Source organism: Pezoporus wallicus, unplaced genomic scaffold (genome assembly GCF_028554395.1).
Source record: "Pezoporus wallicus isolate ANWC-B61680 ecotype Strahan unplaced genomic scaffold, APGP_CSIRO_Pwel_v1 contig_7011, whole genome shotgun sequence".
Classification (NCBI taxonomy): Eukaryota; Metazoa; Chordata; class Aves; order Psittaciformes; family Psittacidae; genus Pezoporus; species Pezoporus wallicus.
In genome coordinates, this window is record NW_026638234.1 from 1,249,275 (window position 1) to 1,270,971 (window position 21,697).

Sequence of the window (21,697 nt, forward strand, 5' to 3'; positions counted from 1 at the left end):
ACAGCAGAGGAGCCAAGGTCCCTTTCAGGCCCCTGCACACCAAGGCAGCTCTCTGGCAGGAGAACTTGCTGTTTGTGACACTGAGGAATTGGCACAGCGCTGGGAACAGTTATGCTGAGTGGTGGCGTTGGTTTAGTTGGTTCAGCCACACTCTTCCTGAACAGTTGGACATATCTAATAGGAGTAAAGGCTAGGAAGACCAAGAAGTTAGCTGTGTGACAGACCATGAGGGTTTTGGGGGAAATAGTGTTTGGATCTATAAATCTAAAACCAAGGACTGACTGAATGAAAAGTCTTCATGTGTCGACCCGACAAGTTCACCTTAAATCTTGAAGTGAACAATCTTTTTTTAATAGACTGGATGTTGGACACCAAAGTTTAATACTGAACAGATCTAATTGTATTTATTTTATAGGATATTGGAGCATCATCCCTATCTGAGGAGGAATTACTGGTACATCCTGCAGTTGTGTTTAATTACAGAGCAAACTGTGCAGTTGAGCAATTTAAAAGAGAATTGTGCCTTGGTTTAGCAGTGTGAGGTGGTTTGATTGGGTTTTTTTCCTGTCCCCTATAAGGAATAACATACCCTGGAAAGATTTGTTATTGAAAGCTGATTTATCTTTAATGTAACTGGTAGTTTCTGAGCCTCAAAAAAGGCAGCTGACTTCCTGGTAGGTGACAATGTACCTTCTGTTGTAAATGCATAAGATGATGATTTCCAAAGGGAACTGCTGGTAAAATATTCCTTCCTTCCCCTCACCCCCCTTTTTTTTCCGACACACTTAATCTGTTCATATATTTGCACATTATTGTTTAATCTCTCTTCCCCTCCTTTCCCACCTCCCTCCCCCGGCTTGCTTTAAATATCGCCGTTTTTTGCTGACTGCTCTGGTTAGTACTTTGCATCGTATATTATCTTTTTTGAAGACTCTGTAATTCTTTTGCATTTAAATCTGAAAAAAAAAAAACTTGTTATAACATTTAGGTTGCGTAATGTAGAACTGGAAATGCTTGTTGTAAGCTCTTTTTGCTCTGCTTGGCAGGTTTGAAACGTCAGCTAAAGTTTCCTGAGTTGGCTTTAGAAACAACCAAGGTAGTGCTTTCCTTAGAGGCTGTCAGAATCAAGTGGCTTTGAGAAGAAGTGACTAGTCTGTGGTGGTTAAAAATACAGTGTGTATGAAACTGACTCTTAAAAGCGTATCTGTTAATCGTGGAAAACCTGTTTTTACGAAGAACATCTGAGCCCTTAGTGTGTTTTCCTCAGTCAAACTTGTAAAATGAAACACTTTATCTCCAAGCTTTTTACAGAAGTAGTTTAATCAAAACCCTATTCATCTGGAAAAATGATAAGCCTTAACTGTTCACATGGGAAAGATGTCTTTATTCCTGTATTTACTTAAAGGCTAAGCGTACAATAGTAAACTTTCCTTTGACTAGGACGTTATTGTTGTAGTGACTTAATGAGGTTCCTCAGAAATACCTTGGAGAGTGGCATTAATAGCAAACACTAAGAATAGCTTAGGGGAGTGCCCTTAGGGAAGCTGTCTGCCGTTCTTCCTTAGCTGGAGAAAAGACTTCATGGTTGTATTTTCCAAAACAGGGTTTGGGGGACTGCAAGAACAAGTAAACAGGAGATTTGAAAGCACTAGGGAAACCTGAGAAATTGCATTCATGTTTCACACCACACTGAAGTTTCTTTGTTCTTTAACCTTCACTGGGAAACAGTAAGAATTTTATAAAACTGAAAAGCTATTTTGATAGCACTGTTCTACTTACAGATGTTGTAACTTATGTTTATAAAATTTATAAAAATAAATAGAGCATAGAGTGTAAACCCTTTAAGTCATTTCAAATGGGGACTTAATGGCAGTCCAGCAGAACTTGTCTGAAGTAAGGGCTGCAAAGCTCTCCTCAAAGTGAGATTTGTAAGTCTCATTCAAGGCATGAGAACTGTGAATAGTGCTTTGTCAGACTGTCTGGGAAGGGAGGAATTGTGTAATCAATTGCCCTTTTAAGCAGGGAAGACTAGTGAGAGAGATCAACCTGTTACCCTTCAAATTACACAGAGGCAGCAACACAGATACGAATAACATGACGTTACAAGTAGTTTTGCAATACCCAGAGCTTATCTGCATACAAACAGATTAAACAAAATTAAGTTCCCTGAAATTTTTTAATGAAAATGGGAGGAGATGAGGGTCCTGGGAACTACTTTGAAGACTCATTTGTTTAAGTAGTACCCTCCTGACTCAGGCTTGATCAGATAGAGGGTAACCAGAACTTTGATCAAGTACTGAAGTCGGCCTCACTGATGTGCGCTATGTTGAACTGACACCACAAGGGATTTTTAGCAACCAGTCAAGCAAGTAGTTTCAGGGAACTTGTAATTAGTTCAGTCCCTCTATCTAAACAAGCTGTTTGTAGTGTTGAGACTTCCAAGAAATGAATAAACTTTTAATAAAAGATGCAAGTATTCAGAGAGGCTCTTGCTAAATTTGCTTACAGTCTCCCCGTTCCTCCCAAAACCTGTTTCCTAGTGCACCTAATGGTGGAGATCCTATATATCCTATGGATAGGTAGAAAATAGAGTGAAAAGTACTCGTATGTTTAGGTTTTTTCTTTTTTTTTTTTTAATAAGCATTGAAAATAAGCATTTAGATTTATTTTCAAATTTTTTTAACAAAATCAAATTACATCCCCCAACACCCTCCCCACTCTCCACCCTCAACCTACCCTCATACCAGTTTGTCAAGACTTCTCTGCTGAATCCTCCAAGAAATAAGGTTTCCTCAGAGATGCTCCTCTTAAGAGGCCAAGTAAATTTCTCACTGTGGAACATCATTTCCACCTAAATTTTGAATCAGGTCAGTATTTATAATTACCACATTTCTATAAAGAGCTAAGAAGAATTGATTGGCAAACCCCAGATCTGTTTGAGTGTCTGTAGATATGGCATTCAAATGTATATATTTAACTGTTTGTTTTCCCACATGCTCACTGGTAGAGGATAAGTGTCTTGCTATTTAAACAGAGTAGCCCTTCATGGGTTGTTAAAAAGGATATCGGATCTGCTGGCAGCTGTGCTCTTTGAGGAGGAACTGTTTGTATTTTCACTGAGGTCTGACAGCCTGTGGCTTTTGAGGTTGTCATAAAGTTAAGTTGTTGTATGCCGTCCTCATAGTCTTACCTTAAGTTGTATTAAACAGGTAACTTTGTGTTTATTGATAGTTTGGGTTTTTTTGTTGTATTACTGGTTTGGCAGCAGCATCTGAACAGTAACAAATCCCTTCTAAGAGGAGCTTACAGATAAGGATTTGATCCTTCTTTCATTTAGGAAAGTGGCAATGTTATGGTATTAACTTTAACTGGAAACAGAATCAAGACATAAAATAGAGATGTCAGGATCAGGATGGACAAGAGAGGATAAAACTGGCTATTAAAGGATGTACTAAGTCTAGTTACATGTCAAAGTAGAACTGTGCATAAGCCTTGAGTAACTTGTTTAGGAAAACAAGCAATTGCATGTTTGCCATGATGGCAGTTATTCAGGGTATAGGAGTGCTTGATTTAACAAAATCATAATTGATAGATTGAAGTCACTAAAATATGCTGTTTGCTTTTAGAGAGTCTCAAAAGATTCACAATTAGAAACTAGACAGTGTGAATATACTGCTTTACATACTGTGCAGACTTTGTGAAATGTTTTCCAGGAAAGTTGAGAACAGCCATGAATCACTTATGGAAAACCCAGTGGAATGAATTAGTCAAAGAAATGTTTGAGTGACCACCCTTTGCCTTCTGCTATCGGGAAATAGTGCAGCTTTCCACGATTTTATACAAATCATGTGGCATAAATAAAAAAGGTGTAGTTAGAAAAGTAAGCAGTTACAGTTGCTGCTGTTTGACTTTCTCATAGCTTTCTAAAAATGCTTATTTTGAAATAAATACGAAATTTAATATCAGACGGGTTGTGAGTATTTGAGGGGAAACCATGTCTTGAAGATGCACAGGGAATTTAATCCTGAACTTGCCTCTTCTACCTGTGTTTTCCTGCTGTCATAGTTTAAAAAGGGGGGCTGTTTTCACTCTGTCTTCTGAAACTATTACTTGCCTTCTCTCCTTTGACTGCCAGGCTTTTACTTTCAGAGTAGCAACTAAACAAAGTTGAAACTTGCACAGTTGAAATTACTTAACTATAGAAATGAAGGCTTCTACATTGATACTGCAGAAGTTACGGACTTGGTAATGTACATACACTGCAATACTGATTACTGTTTTTCAGAGAACTGATGGAAAATGGTATCCTCATGTATGGTAAATTGACCAAATATTTCTTTATTGGGTCATAAAGAATATGTTTTTTTCAGGTTATCAGCATACTTACCAGCCAAGTCTACAGTCTGTGTTTCACCCATGCAAACTCATTTAAGTGTGTGAGCTTCCATGCTTTTTGCACTGGCAGGTGGGATCTGAACAGTGTTAATTAGAAGAGAAGGCTCCAGAGAGACCTTATAACAGCCTTCCAATACCTAAAGGGGGTCTACAAGAAAGCTGGAGAAGGACTTTTTAGAGGGGCATGTAGTGACAGGGCAAGGGGAATGGCGGGAATGGCTTAAACTGGAAAAGGGTAGATTGAGATTAGATATTGGGGAGAAACTCTTCCCTGTGAGGGTGGTGAGGCAGTGGCACAGGTTGCCCAGAGAAGCTGTGACTGCCCCATCCCTGGTAATGTTCAAGGCCAGATTGGATGGGGCTTTGAGCAACCCGGTCTAGTGGAAGGCATCTCTGCCCATGGCAAGGGGGTTGGAGCTAGATGATCTTAAGGTCCTTTCCAACCCTAACTATTCTATGATTCTGTGATACAATTACAGTGTTATAAGATTAAAAGGGAATACTAGAAATGCCAGAAAGAAAGTGCATAGGGTGAGGGATTACAGTTTTCAGTCATCTTTGAAGCAAATCCTGCACTAGTTTTTTTTGTAACATGGGCTGTTGATCCAAAAGCTTAGGGGAGCTCTTGGTGTTTGGAAGGGAGTTGCTTGGACTTACTGACATCCTTTCATAGATAAGAAGCTGTGAGTATTGAATGACTGAAAAGTCTCGCTTTTTGCTGCTTCCGCTTCCTTGACGAGAGCTGGTTCCACCAAAGATGATTGCATTCAAGTTCTTTTGGGGGCTGTTTAGGAGATTGGTTTGTATTTTGTGGTTTTGTTTGGTGATTTTGTTTTTTTTCTTTGTGGCTTTGGTGGTGTTTTCTTTTTGGGGGGAGGGAGAGGAGAGGGGAATTGGCTGTGGGGGGTTCTTTTGGGGGTGGGGGTAGTGTTCTGTGTAGACAATGGCTTGTGCATATTCTTGATTAGACCAGTTAGGTCTAATGGGATATATGAAATATTTTATTCTTTAGTAAGTGAAAGCTGCTTCATTCACTTTGTGTTCAGCTGCACTGAACTGTGTCTTGATAACTTAATGGGTTATTTCTGAAAGAGGATAACGTAAATGAATGGCACTTAGGCAACTTTAACTTTGAATTTCTTTGGAAAGTGGATGGGTGCCTCATTTTCAGTTAAATACACCTGAAGAAATTTGATTACAAGAAAAAGCTTAAAAATATTAATTTGTAGCCATACAAGATACCATTGAGCTTAACATGGAAAACCAAAATATTTTTTTCCTTAAGATAACGTCAATGATTTTAATTTTTAAAATTTTATTATAGCATGAAGTATAAGCAAGCCCCTAAAGCTTGGAAATTCCTTTGTACACGAAGTATATTTCACAGATGGTGGAACAAATGTCTGTCTTACTTTGCATTTGTGTCCTTGGTCATCACCTTCTACAAGGTTTTGAATTTGCTCTTCTTTACATCTTGTGATATCTGCTGATACTTGTTCTAGCTTGTGTGGAAGCCCACATAAGTTGCCTAGCTGGCTTCTGCCAAGCAAAATAGCTGACAGCAGAGTTCTGCATGCTGCCTCCTTGGTCTTCCTGCTCTGCCCAGTCCCTGGTATTTTCATGCAACACTTATCACAAATTCTGTCCCTTAACCCTTTGTCCTGGTATCATACTTTATTAAAACTTTAGAGGCTCAATACAGTCCATTCCTTGCCTGCTGTCTGATGACAGAAAACTCCCTGTATCACTTTAAGAGACATTTTTCTTCTGTGGATTTATACTTGCATGAAGGGGCTCTTTCAAAGTAAAACACAATGCCTTTTTTCCAGATCATTCTTTAAAGGATTAAGTAATGTCCTGACGAGATTATCCCTGAATGATGTCTGAATATAGGGTTATAGGCTCTTAGTAATCCTCTGAGTGAACATAGAGTGCTCCTCAGAAATTCCTAACCTTTTAAGATGCTGTTAGCTAATGACTGTTTCCTGCTTTCCAGGTGAGAACAAACTTTATGAGCTTTCTAATGTACTTCCTAGGTATACAGCAGTCATAAATATTGTTTGCTCTGTTCTTGTATTTTCCAGAGAGACACCAGTTACTCTGGACTGAATGTTTTATAGCTCCCAAGTATAGGAAGGCTTTGAGGTATAAAGGAGCAGGAAGGAATTCCAGCACTGATCTGGCTTCTGGGTGGCATTACATGAATTGGTGATAACTAAGCATCACAGTTATTCAGTTCAATTGAACACCTTTTTTCCAAAATGTCACTTCTTGAACAAAGTAGCGAGGTTTCTTGGAGATTTTTCTGTAGAGGGCTCAATTCTTTCAGCAGATTTATTCATGATCTGTTTAAGATGCTAATTTGCACAAGTGTTAGCATATTTTATTAGCCTCTGTTTGTATAATCAGTCCATACAACTGACCAAATGCTGTTCAGTTCTTATTTACTTGTTCTGGTTTTTGCCTGTTAATGAAAATATTTTTCTTAATGAAACCAACGTCATTAAACAGAAGTTGGTTATCTCTAACTATAAAAAGAATTTGTTTCTCTCTCCTAAAATGCTCTCAGCATATAAAGTCTTAAGACACTCTATCCCGCGCCTCCATGAGTCCACTATTCTATTTAGTCACTGCAATTTTGCAAACTTTTGGGAGCAAAAGCACTCTATTAATTTTTCCAAGTGGAATTATGTTTTTAATATGAGTAGAAAAATAGTTACCAATAAATACATGGTATAAAAACATTTATTTCCTTCCAGAATATTCAAATGAGGGCAAAATTGTAATCCATTTACTATGGATCACTTGAGTAAATTCCTTGCAGGAATGGAAGCATGTTGAAAAAAGACTTTAAATTTTGGAATATACTTGCCATATGAAAATTTTCTAAATGAGTCTAGTTGATTACTCAAATATTCTGTAGTGGAATTTCCAAATTACCACTTTTATGTTACCAGTCAGTGAACAGGAATTTTGTGTTTAATGCTTGGAAATGGAAGTGTAAGTCATGGATTTTTCCAAGGAAGGAATAAGCACACTGTAGGTATTTATTTTTCAGATGGCTGGCTGGAAAACTATCACGCATTGAAACTGTAAATAGCCCTTCTGTGACAGAGCACAGCTCTTTATATTCTGTCTGAACATATGTGGGCTACATAATGCAAGCATGACTACAGTTCCTATATTTTAAGGTCCTGTTTAAAAAAATAAATCTTGTAAGAGTCTATTCAGCGAAACAGCTACTTTCCTTCTTGGCAGTGCTTTTGGAATCTGTGCTTAAAAAAAAATCATCAGTGGGTTACTTGAATCTTTTTGTAATCCCTCAGTGGAGTAATTGTGGAGTGGATAGTTTCTGTATCCAGAGAAATCACTGAAGTCAGACTTGGCTTCATAGAGGCCTCGCTGACATCCACAGGTAATGCACACTTCTGTGGTCAAAACTCTGGATCCCTTGGCATTGTGGCTTTCTGCTGAAAGGGCATATAGCTTCAGGGTGTAGGCCATAGCTTAAGACTTCAAATAAATGTTTTAAATTGTATTAAGAACTAATTTGAGTAGGATTTCTTCTTTGTTCTCCTTTTGAAATAGCAGCAGTAGGTGCAGGTAACCTTCTGAAAGTATTGTTTTGTTTCTTTTGTCATGTGAAAAGCTGTTGAATTAAGATTAAGAAAATTACTAGGTTAACTGGCATTCATTGGAGCAAGCATGGTTTGCTATTCACATGTCTTTAATAGGTAAAATTTTTAATTGAAGGGAGAAGAAATAAGATTGGAACTTACAAGAATTATTGATTAAACGGTGAACAAAATTGTCTCATGGGTTTTGGAGATCCTGTGAAGAAAGACTGACTGTTCTAAACCATTCTCCACAATTTCTTTTATTCAGTGGAAAATGTTCCAAAGTTGTTGTAAAGTAATTAAACTGTAGGCAAGCCAGTATGCTGCTTCAGCAAATGTCATCATAGTAATAATAGCTCTTGAAGGTTTTGGATCAGCTGTACTCCCTCTGTGAGGGGGAGTAGTCCACAGAATGACACCTGTGTGCTGTGACTTTGGGTTTAAGAATACACACAGATTCCCAGAATTCTACCAAAGAAACAGCCTCTGGGAGGAGGGACCACCAAGGCTACTTACTGGTTTGAGTAAAGGTATGTTGCTGTTATGCTGGGGGTGTAAATAAAGTGTTTATTGCAGTGATTGCTGAAATTGCTTTTTTTTTTTTACTGTCTTTAGCCTTGAGGAGTGTGCATCTGTTCTGGAGAAACTCCAAATGGCAGAATTTCAAGACCTTCCAATAGGAGAATACAGGTGGAGCTGAGAAGTGAATATTATTATATTCTTCCCTGCTTACAGCTGTTTTAACTTGTCATGGGGAGCTGATCTGATTGCCCAAATGTGGTTGTGGAAGATTCATTGCAGCTCAGAAGCTCTGGTTCTGTTTGAGTACAGTTAGATAAGAATGACTGGGTTTTGATTTCCACCATCAGATGTCTCTTACTTGTTTCGCAATTTTCGCTTAACATTACAGACTTGTCATACTGCAGTGCAGTCTGTGGAATGGAGGAGTAGAGTTAATGGTGTCTCACAGGTTGCTACTAAGAGCAGCATGGCACCAAAACACAGGTTGATGGCATGCTCCTAGGAGCCTCCAATATCATCAGGAGAAGTGACAGCTGGCTTCAGACTTATTTATGTGGTTTGTTTTTTTTTTTTTTGCATTAAAGGACTTTGGAACTATTTGTCTAACCAGTTGATCTGAAATACCCATCAGAGAACCTTGGTCATGCATCTGGAAACCACTAAAACAATATGTTGCTATGTCAGAACAAATCTGAAGGCAAACCCTTGGTTGCTTAAAGAAAAAGTCATTAGGTTTCTTAAATTTGTTTATCTGAGGCTTTACTATGCACTGATTCATGTTTTATAATGGTAACTCTTGATTAGATGTTGAGTAGGGAATAAAGATAAGCTGACACAGATTTGTTCCTTCTACTGTTTCTCCTCTGTACTGACCTTTTAGCATGATATTCCTCATTATCTAGAATGTACAAAGTGAGATAAAAATAACTTGACTTTTTTGGTTTTTGTTAGAATACTTCCAATGGATCTGGAAGTACATTGAACCAAAAACGACACCTGCCTTTTAATCCTGCTGTGATGATCAGTGTGTGTGTCATAAAGCCAGAAAGCCAAACAAATATTTTTTCCCCCCAAGCAATATTTAAGACTAGGATGCTGACATGAAGGTTTTAGTATAACGTATTATATATATAAGGTTTTAGAAGATGGAGTTTTCAGTATGTGAATCTGGATCATAACCTTGCCCAGTCATCTCAAAATTTAGTTTTTAAAATATCCTGTTTTGTAAAACGTACCGTGTCTTCATCACTGTAGTTACATGTGTATAGATCAGAACAGATCATAACTTACTGGTTTGGTTTTTTTTAAATCATAAACCAAGTTTAGGTTCAGTGTTCTGTTAGCATTTTTCATTTATGTTGTGGATGCTGCTTCTGGCTCCAGGGTGGAAAAAAGGGAGTTTTGGAAGTGTGTGCTTGATGCTGAAACATCTGGTATTGGCGAGCTTTGACCACGCTGGCTTCAGCTCAATAGGGCTTGAATAAAATGCTCTCAGTTGTGGGACTGGATTGTGACACACTGCTGGATCACTTCCTGGGGTCTCTTTCCCTCTTAGCATCAGAAAGGTCTGGGGAACTTTCATTTCTGTGTCTTTTGCTACATCTTTCTTATAAGCTGTCACAAGGCGATAGTCTTCCAAAAACTTTTATTCCTCATTGCTAGTTGTTTCAGCTGCTGAAGATAGTTCTATTTACATCACTGTCAACATTTAAATATATCTAGGTTAACATTAAAGGCCCATTTCTGTTCAGCCTTCAAACATGGCATATTTTAGATATCAGTGTACAGGTCCAGCACCAATATTCCTCAGTGCCCTTTAGCTCACCCTAATGCGTGGGCAATGTGCAGAGGCAGCATTGGAGTGCAGCACTCCAGCTGTGTGTGTGTCAGAAATGTGTGACGTGCTGAAGGAATGCATGGATCTCACTGTCAGCATGTGCCCTATCCCCTGGACCTTTCCCTCCACTGAATCCAACTTATAAATAACTTTACAGCTGTTTCTCTTTACAAAACCAAAGTGTTCTTCATCTTCAGAAGGTGCCTCCTCACTCAAGAAATAATCTCAAGGCTGTTTTAATAGCTAAGGTGTGTAGCATATCCCTTCTTCCTTTCTTAAATGGCTTCATCTTGCAAATCTACCTGTTAATTACTGTCTGGATTTTTTTTTTTCCCCACACTGGTATTCAGATAACCTTGAAAAGGTCAGACTCCTGATAATTTTTCCTAGCTATAGTGATAGGAAGAATACACACATTTCCTTAAGTACACAGTGCTTATGGGATACTATCTGTATTTTGCAGGGTGGGAACATTTTTTTAACAAACAACTTCCTTCAATTTTGCTGTAAATAGTTTACAGATGCTTTATTTTAAAGCAGGCAAAAATGGCCTATTAACACATTTTGGTTTAAAAGCCCTTGTTCTTTTTTAGCTCATAATAAATATAGATGATCTTTTGAGAATTTTCCTCTTTCCCCTTTTTAAATCTCCACTCTGAGGGAAGGATTTATATAGATATCTATATTTATAGAAGCCTTCAACAAGTTTAAGTTAGAAGAGTTGTTTAAGGATTTCCTGCCCTTCCCTTTCCTTAGTTAGCCTTTTCTAATGTGGCATGCACACCACTTCCCCTACGAGTTATAGACTGTACTATTGTCCTCATCGCCTTTTCTTTCCCTTTTCCGCCTTAAGTAGAAATAAATAATCAACACTGCAACTATGTCTGGCCACGGGAGCGATCTTGTTTACATTTGTTTCAGTTAAAGTTTATCATCTTGGTCTTTGGCTTTGGCTTTGGCTTTTTATTCTGTAGGTTTACTTTTTTGTCTTGCAGCCCTCTCCACCCCCAACGTGTAATGGATTGAATTGTAATATTGCTGGACAGTCTTTTTCAGGTATTTTCGTACACTTTAAAAAAGCATCTTCTTGTAGGTTGTTTTGATTATTTGAAACCAAATTATCTCTCTGTGGTGCGGGTGGGAGAAATGTTTATTTGCAAGTACTTTCTCCTTCCCTTTTTCAGTCCTCTTACGCAATCACTGCAAAAAGGTGTGGTGTTTCATGGTATGTTCTTTCTACTGTGAATATATTACCTGTAGATAATTTTGTAATTAAAACAAATGAGTTAATAAATTTAAACAGAAACACAGGAAAAATAGATAGCTTTTTGAAAAAAAATTGTTTGATTGGCATTTGTCCTTATATAATTTTACGTATATAAAGGTGTTTGGGTCTTGCATCTTAAGCATGTGTACCATCTTAGTAAAGGTTCAGAATCTTCATAGCATTTTTGCTTGCTTTTACATATTTTGGAAAGTTCCTTTTTAGAGATGAAAGTACTGTCCAGAAGTTCAGTTTTATAGCCGCTGGATAATTTTTCCAAATGGTTTCTATATACAAGTACTTGATCTAGCTTGATGTAGTACAGACAGGTAGGGATTTCTTCTGTGTAGGCTGTTATATGGAATCAGATGCTTAAATTTTGTTAAAACTGCACAAATTTTTTTCTCTATTTTTATGACTGGAAATTCAGTGACTAAAATACTTGTAAGCATAAGTGGTCATGTGTTTGCTGTTCTCTGATATAAACAAAGTTAATGAGAGGAGCTGATGATGACAGTCTTAACTCCATGCTTCATGCCCATTTTTCCATTTTGTCATTGTGTGGGTGTTACCTTGATTTAATACCCTGCACGTAGCTCTGTGTTATTTGGAAAACCAGTTTGTGTGTTTATATTGCTGTGCTCTGTGTGATTTCTTTATTGTAAATACATTTGCAGATACTATCCATGCAGTTACTTTGTAACATTAAAGATTCTTTTTTTTTGCTTGTTAAAAAGGTGGTTTATTACAGATTATTTCTCTGGTGATGTACTAACTTGGTGTATGCACTCGTTTTGCTTGTAATGTCTTTCTGATGATCTGATCAATGCATAGAATATAAAATCGAGTATGCAACCTTAGGAAAACTTAGTTTCCTTTAGTTAGGAAAATTAGTTTTCCTAACCACAAAAGAGAAGAAACTGTTCATTAACGTTTTCAGTTGTGTGAAGATTCTGACTCCCTTCTTCTCCCAGTGTTTCTGATCTGGGTTTGCATGGCATGGGAGAAATTTGTATGGCTCAGTTAAGGGCTATGTTACTGCATGAGTAGGTGTATATCTATTCCAGTGTTCTGAATTAGATCTTAAGGTTGCCAGTCTCCCTGTGCTCAGGCTATTGGAAGGATTTTTTTGAGAAAAAAGTAGTATGATTAGTCAGCCAGATAATTTTACTTCATAACAAATCCTGTCAGACCTACAAAAAGAAATCATGTCCCAGGAAGCTGATTCATTTTTGGCTAGTAAAATGATCCTAAGAATTGTACAGACATTTTAAGGCAAGTGTCTTAACTCACTGCACTCACTCCTAGCTCTTTGATTGAGCCAGCCAGCACTGATGTGACTCCTCTTGCTCACCAAGTAAGTTTCAAAACAAAACAAACCCCAGAACACAAACATCCACATAATAATAACCCACTTCTTGAATGCAAGGGCAGGGAAAAGAAGATTTTTTTCATGATGGAGAATGTTACTATTCCTTGATGGCAGTGTTTGCAGAGCACACTTAAGAGGCAGTAAAGAAAAATACACAGTCAAGGACTTGCTCATTAGCCCTTCATGTGTTAAACTTACTTGCCTTTCCAGTGGCCCTGAGTTCTGGGAATTTTTTGTTTACCTGAAAGCATGCTGAATCCATGCTCTAGGTAAGTGTTATGTTCTATAAAGGAATGTTTGTTAGTTTTTCCCATTCTCTTTCAGCGTGCCTGTCCCATGCAGACATATACTATGTGCTGACAGAGCAGCACAGGTTAGAAGGTTGTCTGAACTCAGGTGCATGCTGGCACAGAGCAGAGCTTACTGACCCTAGACATGCATGGATGGTTCTGGAAGCCCATCCCCTGTCTGCCCCTCCCTCTCCCAGCCACTAGGAAAATGAAACCAGTATGATTATTCATTCTGGATAACTTCAAGATCTTCAAGATGTTTATCCCTGTCATAAGTAAGGACTAAGGCAAGATAATTAACATGAAGACAGGAATAGAAACTATATGTTGATAGCAAAAGATCAGCAAGTATATATAGAGGGAACACAGGGATTATGTGAAGAGCACCCTCCAAGGGCAATTCTAAAAGTCTGCCAGGGATGAGAGAAAAGAATGGACTACATTGTTCTGATTTATAGCTCACAGGTGATCATTTTATTAGCTTACAGAATTACCAACACATTTATTTTGATGTTAATTTTCTTCCTCTGATTGTTAGCTTTGCTAACGTAGTGATAGGCAATGAACAGTCATTTTTGTGACTTACCTTTTTCCAACTTCTGTGGTCTCACTTCCTCCTCTGCTATGCCTTACCTATTTTACTGCATGTGGAGATTAAATTATAGAACTGTTTATGGCATTCAGTCGTCTTGTGTTCCCGCTGTTCTGTATGCTCATTTGAATCCTAGTTTCTCCTTTCACCTCCAGAAGTAATTAAAAAATGGTCACTGTTGAATTTCTCTGCCTGGGAAGTGCTACTAGTGGAGGATCTGTCAGGTGCTAATGATGTTAGGGAGTACTTTAGGTCTGCACTGAGTATCTTGTCTGCAGGTTTTAGTACTCAACTTTTAAAACTTAAGCCCTGGCATCTGTGTACCTTTCAAGGCAAAGGTGAAACCTGAGAAAGCAGGGCTGACTGTGTCGTCACGTCACACTATTCTTGCCCAGGTTGGTTTCTCTGAGTCTTGTTGCCTGAAGTACAGCAGCATCCCATTGCACTGATGACCTTTGTATTATTTGGTATCAGAAGTTTATTTGGTATCTAGATGATAGCATGTATCTTAAAGCAGGTAATCTTGCCCTCGTTCTCTTTCTGTAGGTCACTAGGGAGTCTCAAAGAGACGACAAAAAGTAGCAAATGCTTTGAAGATGAGGAAGAAACTGTACTCTGATTTTTGTATCAGAACATCATATCCAGGAGTTCTGATAGTCTTGTCATGTTCTTGTTCCAGACTCTTAGCATGTGGTTAGCAAATGTTGCAGCACCTGAACACCTCAGGAGAAACACTGCAACACTGACAGGATTTTGTAATGGTGGCCTTGTAACTTTGACTCTTCGTTTCCAGGGTACATCTGGGGGCTCGCAACACAGTGCTGCTGCCTTAAATCTACTAATTGAAACACTGTGGACTGCAATTTTGTTCTAATCAAGAATAGCACTAAGGATATTATACCAGTTCAAAGGGATTTCTCCTCCCACAGAATACTAATTCTCAATTTATTCTGTGTTGTGAATGGAGTAGTGTGCAACCATCTTTTTCCATCTTTTTTTTTTTTTCTCAAGTTGTTTCTTTAAGAGAGACTGGTAATGCAACCTTAGCAAAAATATTAAGGGTAAAATAGAACAGATTAGGACTGCTTTATTTTCTTTGTCCTTTTAGCTGGGCAAAGGGAAGACCTAGTATGTATCAGTAGAAGACTCAATGTTTATTTTACATCCAGAGAGGACTGTGAAAAACCATTTTGTGACATGTTAGATGTTCTCAAAAAGAGATGGTTTGTTTACAGCAGTACAGCAGGCTACAGTCCCGGTTTAGATGACGGTTATATCTGAAAGACTTGTAAACTAATTTTCTTTAGGTCCCAGTAATGTGTAGGTGGCCTTGAGGATAGCAATCAGAGGTATTTTTAATATCTTAACTCTTCATGGGATCTGGGCATAAAAGTCTCAGTCTATAGTTACAAAGGAATGCAAGTACATGACATCTACCTATCCTACTCTAAGCTGTGAAGTCCAAAACGGGGCTTTTGAAGACTTTTACAGCCACTGGACTCCTAGGAAGCTTTGACACACTTAGCTATATAAAGGTCTGCAGCTAGGTTGCCAAAGGCTTCAGAAGCTTGTGACTGCCTCCTGTGTAGGCCTTGTGAGGCTCAAATATTCTTGCTGCCTGTCACCCACAGAGGTGATGCAGGCAGCTTGGTAGCCTCAGAGTATGCTAAATGACTGACTCAGTAGCAGGTTGAAGGGGGGGACCTTCTTTACTTTCTTATCAGAAACTATAGCATTCACCTAGGATGTGGAAAGCCTGTTTTCCTTTTGTGCTCAGGTGATTCATGGCCATATTTTCCAGATGAGCATCCTCACCACTGGTCTACAGAGTCATACTTGGTGCTTCCACTTCCGAAGTCTTTAAGACACTTGACGACCTAATTCCAGGGCAAGGGATTCAAGACATACTCGGCATGATTTTCTGTGTGAGTTCAGGTTCCCTGCTTGGCATGATGGCTGTTTATGAGTCATCAGGTATCTGTGTTTCTGGGTACAGGTCATGGGCTTGGAAGTGTTCTCACTGTATGTGCGCCCAGTCCAGATCTTGGTAGTGCTGAGGAGCTGGATAGCCACTGCATCCCATCTTCCTGGGAGGTCAGGGGGAAGAAGGGAGCTGCTGTTTCTCCCTATCTTTTCTGTCCCTCAGGTACCCAGTATGTTAGGTGGTCCTGGAGAACTGTGGAGGGTTGTTACCTGTTGCTGTCTTTCAGAGTTGATTTTAATCTCCATGACAGCATCTATACCAATTGTTGAGTTGTTCTTCCAAGCACCTTCTCTTGTGCTGAGCTTATTTTCAAGGGCTTCTAAGAAAAGGTGCTAGGAAGTTGGTCTGAGTACTCTTTCACACCAAGGTAACTTTACAATAGCAGAGAGTTTGGCTGGTAAATGGAGAATTTTAGACTGTGGCACAATAAGCATCTTTAACTTAGAGCAAGTAAGTAGAACCACTGGAAATAAAAGAGGCTATTCATGTGAGTAGTTGCCCATGATTAAATATTTATGAAATAAGGTTTTAAAATTATGACTGTCTGCAAGTATTTCATAAAAATATGGTTCTGTCAGAGCCCCGTACAGTAACATGAACTAAATTGCACTTAGGATTTTTGACTTTATTATAAACTTTGATTTGAAGCTGAAAAGGAGAGTTCCAAATAGCTTGTAAGAGCTTCAGTTTAAACTTAGTGAATTACTTCAGATATTACCGAGTTTTTAAACAGTTCTTGACTATTTTTTTTTTATTTCTTTTTAAGGCAAAAAAAAAAAAACCACAAACCCCAAAACTCCCCCCACAAAAGCCTGTTCTATGCTGCTTTGTGGGAAATGTTCTGAAGCTGGGATATGGATAAACCACAAAATGCCAGAAATGTAGGTTTCATGCCTCATCGCTACTGTCAGTAGTTCAGGGTGTCTCTTAAAACACTGCCACCAGATTTCTTGTGATGTCCTGGTTAAAGAAAAGTAAAAAAAATCCCCAAACAAAAAGTCTCAGCAGTTTATGAAGCTCGAAATGAGGTTTTTAATAAAGTGAGAATGGTAATTAGTCCGTATAGTTGCTTTGAAGAAAGCTTCAAAAAGACTTCTCACTGTAATGGGGGAAAAAGTATTTTCCCAAATCGATTCCTCCTAATCTCTAAATATCAGTCTGTGTATTTTTCCACAAAATTACCAAAAGCTCTTGACCTGAGGGATTTGTTTTCCATTCCGAAGTCTTGCAATTTTCCTCCTGGCTAATTACAGCCTATTACTCTAGACTTTGGTCCTTTAGCAGCAACATTTTCCATCTTAAGATGGGTTGTCCCATTCCAGTGAAGAGCATGTTGTCTGAGTGCTGAATGGAATTACTACCAGTGGAAACTATGCTGCAAGAGGCTCGAGAAAGCAGCTGCTGTGCAAACCTCAGCTGTTTTTTCCATCCTCCCGAGCACTGGTAATTAGCATAGGGAAGCTGACTAATGTGCTGACGTCACCTCTTTCCAGTCGCAGCTTACATTTTGTTCCCGACTGCCTCAAAGCATGCAGGACTTTGTTCAGGAATTCGCTGTCACATACAGGATGCTCTGAAACCTTTCTTTTGCTTTCCTTTTGTTTTTTTTTCGTTGAGGGGCTGGACTTGTTTCCCTTATAAACGCTGCCTGCAGGACCAACGGCTTCCTTAAGTCCTCGGCTTCTTGCGGAGCAGCAAGCATTGCTTTAGTGAAGCATAAAATGCATTTCAGAAATTTTAACTACAGTTTTAGTTCTCTGATTGCGTGCGTGGCAGATAGCGATGTCTTCAATCAAGCAGAAACAAGGGTATGTTCTATCTTTTGTGGTTTATTCCTGTGAACTACTGAAGTATGTAGCTGCTGTTTCAAATTCTCTAAAATACCTTGATACCTTTATGACTTGTGAGAAAATTTCAGTTTGATGTAAGGGTCTTGGGTCTTAGAAGTCTGCAACAGTATGCTCTGACATGAATTACGAACTCTGGAAATTACTGTCACTTAAATTGCGTGGGTTTGAAAATGATCAGAAGTTTACCTCCAGACTTCTTTGACTGTCTGTATAGAGCACTCTTCACTTGTGTATGTGCTTTCAGCAGATGTTTAAAGTATGATTTTGGTGGTAAGTTTCACATAATTTATAGCACACTTTATACTTTCCATGGTGTTGTTTTTTTTGGCTGGCACTGTAGCTAAGAGCATAATGTTAAAACTATAAGAAGTCCTCTCAGGTTTATATTTAACTGATTAGAATTAACATAATGTAAGTAATCCAGTCCTGATACAGGGAATTTTTGACTGCTAGGATACCTTAGGGATGAAAATAACATTTTGTTTACTGTTGTATTGCTAGCACGACACTTATGACCTCTAGAATCACACGTTTAAAAATATATATATATATATTGCACAAATCTTGCAGGTACTCTCTCAATTTGTGTTGAATGGGAACTTTAAAATGTAACTTAGTGTGGGTTTTACTTACTTTTCGTGGTTGCATCCAGCGCTCTCAGAGTATAGGAGGCTAACAGATACAGGCTTTGTGTGTAGAGGGTCCTCGCCTTGTTTCAGAGCTCGTTTTGAAGAAGCTTAAGTGCAGCTCAGCAAGAAGCAGGACAGCTCTGATACTTTATCTTTGATACGTAGTGGTTCTGTACACGGCTGTGGAGAGTCTGTGAAACAGAACTTTTCAGGAAGGAAAATGAAATTTTGAAGTAATCGCTGCCTTCTTATGTAGTGTTTGTTGCTTTTCCCTACTAATTCAAAGCGTAACAGTAAAAAAAGAGGCAGTGTGATTTTACTTACTTGTTTATTTTGGCTTTGTGTTGATCTTCTAGTAAGCTTTTATGAAGAGAAAAAAATACCTGAAATCTGAATGTCTGATCTATTGCCATCACTGAAAAAAGGCTTGTGACTGGTTACTGTGTTCTCAGGGTGAGCGTGAAACACTTTGCAAAAGCATGGCAGCTTCAGAACCTCCTGCTGCTTTCTCATCTTTTTGTGTGGCATCATAAAGTAAGACTGGAAGCACTCTTCATGTAAATGATATGAAAAATAGCCAGGTTTGCATAGATGCCCTAGGAGCACAAACCTAAAGCTTAAAATGAAAATAGCCAGCTGATGGCAAAGGTGTTTCAGTCTCTTACAAAGATAGGACAGCAAAGTGACAGCTGCAGATCTATGAATGTATAAGGTTTTGGTCCAGTTCCTGCTCTTACCATACAGTCAAAACAAGGAACGTGCCAAAGGTACTTTAGAAGCTGTATGGTTCATCCTGAAGATTTTTTTAGGAAAGATAGTGAGAGCTTTTTTGGAATTCAGTTCCAAAAATAGAAGAGGCTGTAAAACCAGAGTGCAGTTAAGAGTATGTTAATTTTCTTAAAGTAGCAGCTATTAAAACAGGAGATGTTCCTGAACTTTATTATGCATGCTGAGACACTGCAGAAAAATAACATTTACGTTGCAAATATGTTTTGTTTTGTTGGTGGTTTTTTGGTTTTTACATTTTCTTCTATTAAAACTGTCATGTTGGTTTCCTTGAAAATTGCATTCTCAGACAAAGATGTGCCTGACAGACTTTTTTTTGTATATTAATTTTATAAGGCAAGCATTTCTTTTCAATTTGTTACCAATACTGTTATTTCTTTGTGTCACTAACTCAGAGTATCATGTCCAACACTAATAATAATCCATTTTCAGTAAAGAAGAAATAAGCTGCTATATAAACAACAAGTGCTAGGTTAAACAAATTTGTTATAAAAAGAGAGAAGAAAACTAAATCTAAGCTGTTATAAATAGATCAATATTCAAGAGTAGTAGTATGCTGCTACTGGTAACTGCAGTTTATTTCTGTATTTCTTTAAAGAAATTGTAGTGTTTTGCCTGTTAACTTTCTTCTCTGGTCCTTTCTTTTCAGGCCAAATTTGAATCACTGTTTAGAACATTCGACAGAGATATCACCTTTCAGTATTTTAAGAGCTTCAAAAGAGTACGAATAAATTTCAGTAACCCTTTATCTGCAGCAGATGCTAGAATCCAGTTGCACAAGACAGAGTTCCTTGGAAAGGAAATAAAACTGTATTTTGCTCAGGTGAGTCTTGTGATTATCCTTACAAAGTACTAAAGCATAACTTAACCCTGATAAGTTTCGACAAGTCTTCAGTCATGCTAATGAACACTTAATTTTTTTCAGTTTGATTAGAGAATCACAGGTTATTCCAAAGCTACAAGTATTTGGAGGTGTTGCATACTTCGCATTTATGTCTCCCTCTGTATTGTTTTGATAATCTGGGGGAAAGGGAGTAGATGACAGTAATCAGCACAGTTAAAGGAGTTCATGGGGTGGGGAAAGTAGCTCTGCCAGCAGTACACCCTTACACACATGCTTGCTCAAGCAGTATCTGAGGGAATCCAGAGAGCTGCAGGTTCAGGACTACCTGGTGATCCTGCTCTCACTGCTGCAAATCGTTTGTTTAGCACATGTGTGCACTTGGAGATCACTATCAGTGCAGCTGTATAGCTGGCTAGCTCTGCTGCTAAAGAGGTGAAACTCAGGTTCTGGTAATCTGGGTTTTTTTTGGTAGCTGCTGTGTATTTTCCTCCGCAAATTAAATGGGAAAATTAATCTATGTGTGTCTGTTTCAGATGTCCCTAGGGACAGTCCTGAAGGAGCCAGTTTATTTATATACCTTCTAGAATTCTCACCACTCTCACTTGTGGTAATGAGTTTCAACACCATTTGTCATTAGGCCTTAAAGCCCATATCCAGCTTCCTCCTACTTCAGTATTTTAAGGGCAGATAATTTCTGGTGAAATTCTTGTAGAAATCCGTGATAAGATGTGGATGTGCATAATTCATTGCATGTTTCATCAGAGTTAATGAATGTGGTGGCTTGTCTGTATTTTGTATACTGAGTCTTTCATATAGCTCTCTTCAATAATATAGTTACGTGCTGCCACCTTGAGTGCCTGTTACAGCATCACATCTATCCAAACCTTAAAACTGCTCATGAATGATGGATTCATTGATAATAGTGAAACAGCATTGGCTTTTATTGCTTTTTCCAGACTTTGCACATTGGAAGCTCACATTTGGCACCACCGAATCCTGACAAACAGTTTTTGATTTCACCTCCTGCCTCTCCACCTGTTGGCTGGAAGCAAGTGGAAGATGCTACTCCAGTCATTAACTATGACCTTTTGTATGCTATCTCCAAGTTAGGACCAGGTAAGGAGGAGTAGAAATACTAGAATTTTGTTTGAGTAAACCACCTTTTAAACTGTCTAAATTTCTAGAACTTTTTGAGTTAATTACTCTCAACCATGTAAACTTGAGATGTCAGAAAAGAAGTATGAGTAAACGGTAGTTTCATACACACATAGTAATTAAAAGTTTCCTTTTAAGTTTTAGCGATACCAAAAAGATGCCAGGAGATCTTAAATACTTAAGGGCTTATTAAGCAGTAAAAGTTGGTCCTTTTCCCCCTGAAAGCTCTGTTATTGACATGCCCTGCAGTAAGCTCATTGACAGATCTGTGATCCTTTTTCCTATGAGATTTTTCATGTATATTGTGAATGTTGAGCTCTGTAAAGCTTGCCTCTTGATCGTGATGTTGGAATATGGAGTTAATGACTTGGTACCAAGGAGCAAGTGAGGTTACTCTAGCACAATGGCTTGTGTGTTTCTGAAGAACTGGAGGCGAGAGCTTTTTCCTCTATGGAGCTACTTGTTGCACCAGTTCCTCTTCATGAAATTCTGAGGGAAACAGCAGAGACCACTTCAGAGCCTTGACACACTAGAGTGTGCTGCTTGCCACAGGTGTTAGC

The 21,697-nt window shown here is 38.4% G+C and overlaps 1 protein-coding gene across 2 annotated transcripts in view; it reads left to right on the plus strand.

The window, feature by feature from the left end:
• RCAN1 (regulator of calcineurin 1) overlaps nucleotides 1-21,697 on the plus strand; it is a 39,954-nt gene that overhangs the window by 14,689 nt on the left and 3,568 nt on the right. Inside the window, exons 1-3 of one of the 2 annotated variants that reach the window (XM_057410091.1) lie at nucleotides 17,429-17,681; nucleotides 19,788-19,961; nucleotides 20,939-21,098. In XM_057410091.1, the coding sequence (XP_057266074.1) occupies nucleotides 17,595-17,681; nucleotides 19,788-19,961; nucleotides 20,939-21,098 (421 nt within the window). In that variant the 5' untranslated portion in view covers nucleotides 17,429-17,594. Of the gene's footprint in view, nucleotides 1-17,428; nucleotides 17,682-19,787; nucleotides 19,962-20,938; nucleotides 21,099-21,697 lie in introns of those variants that run through there. The other variant, XM_057410090.1, reaches the window with a different exon arrangement.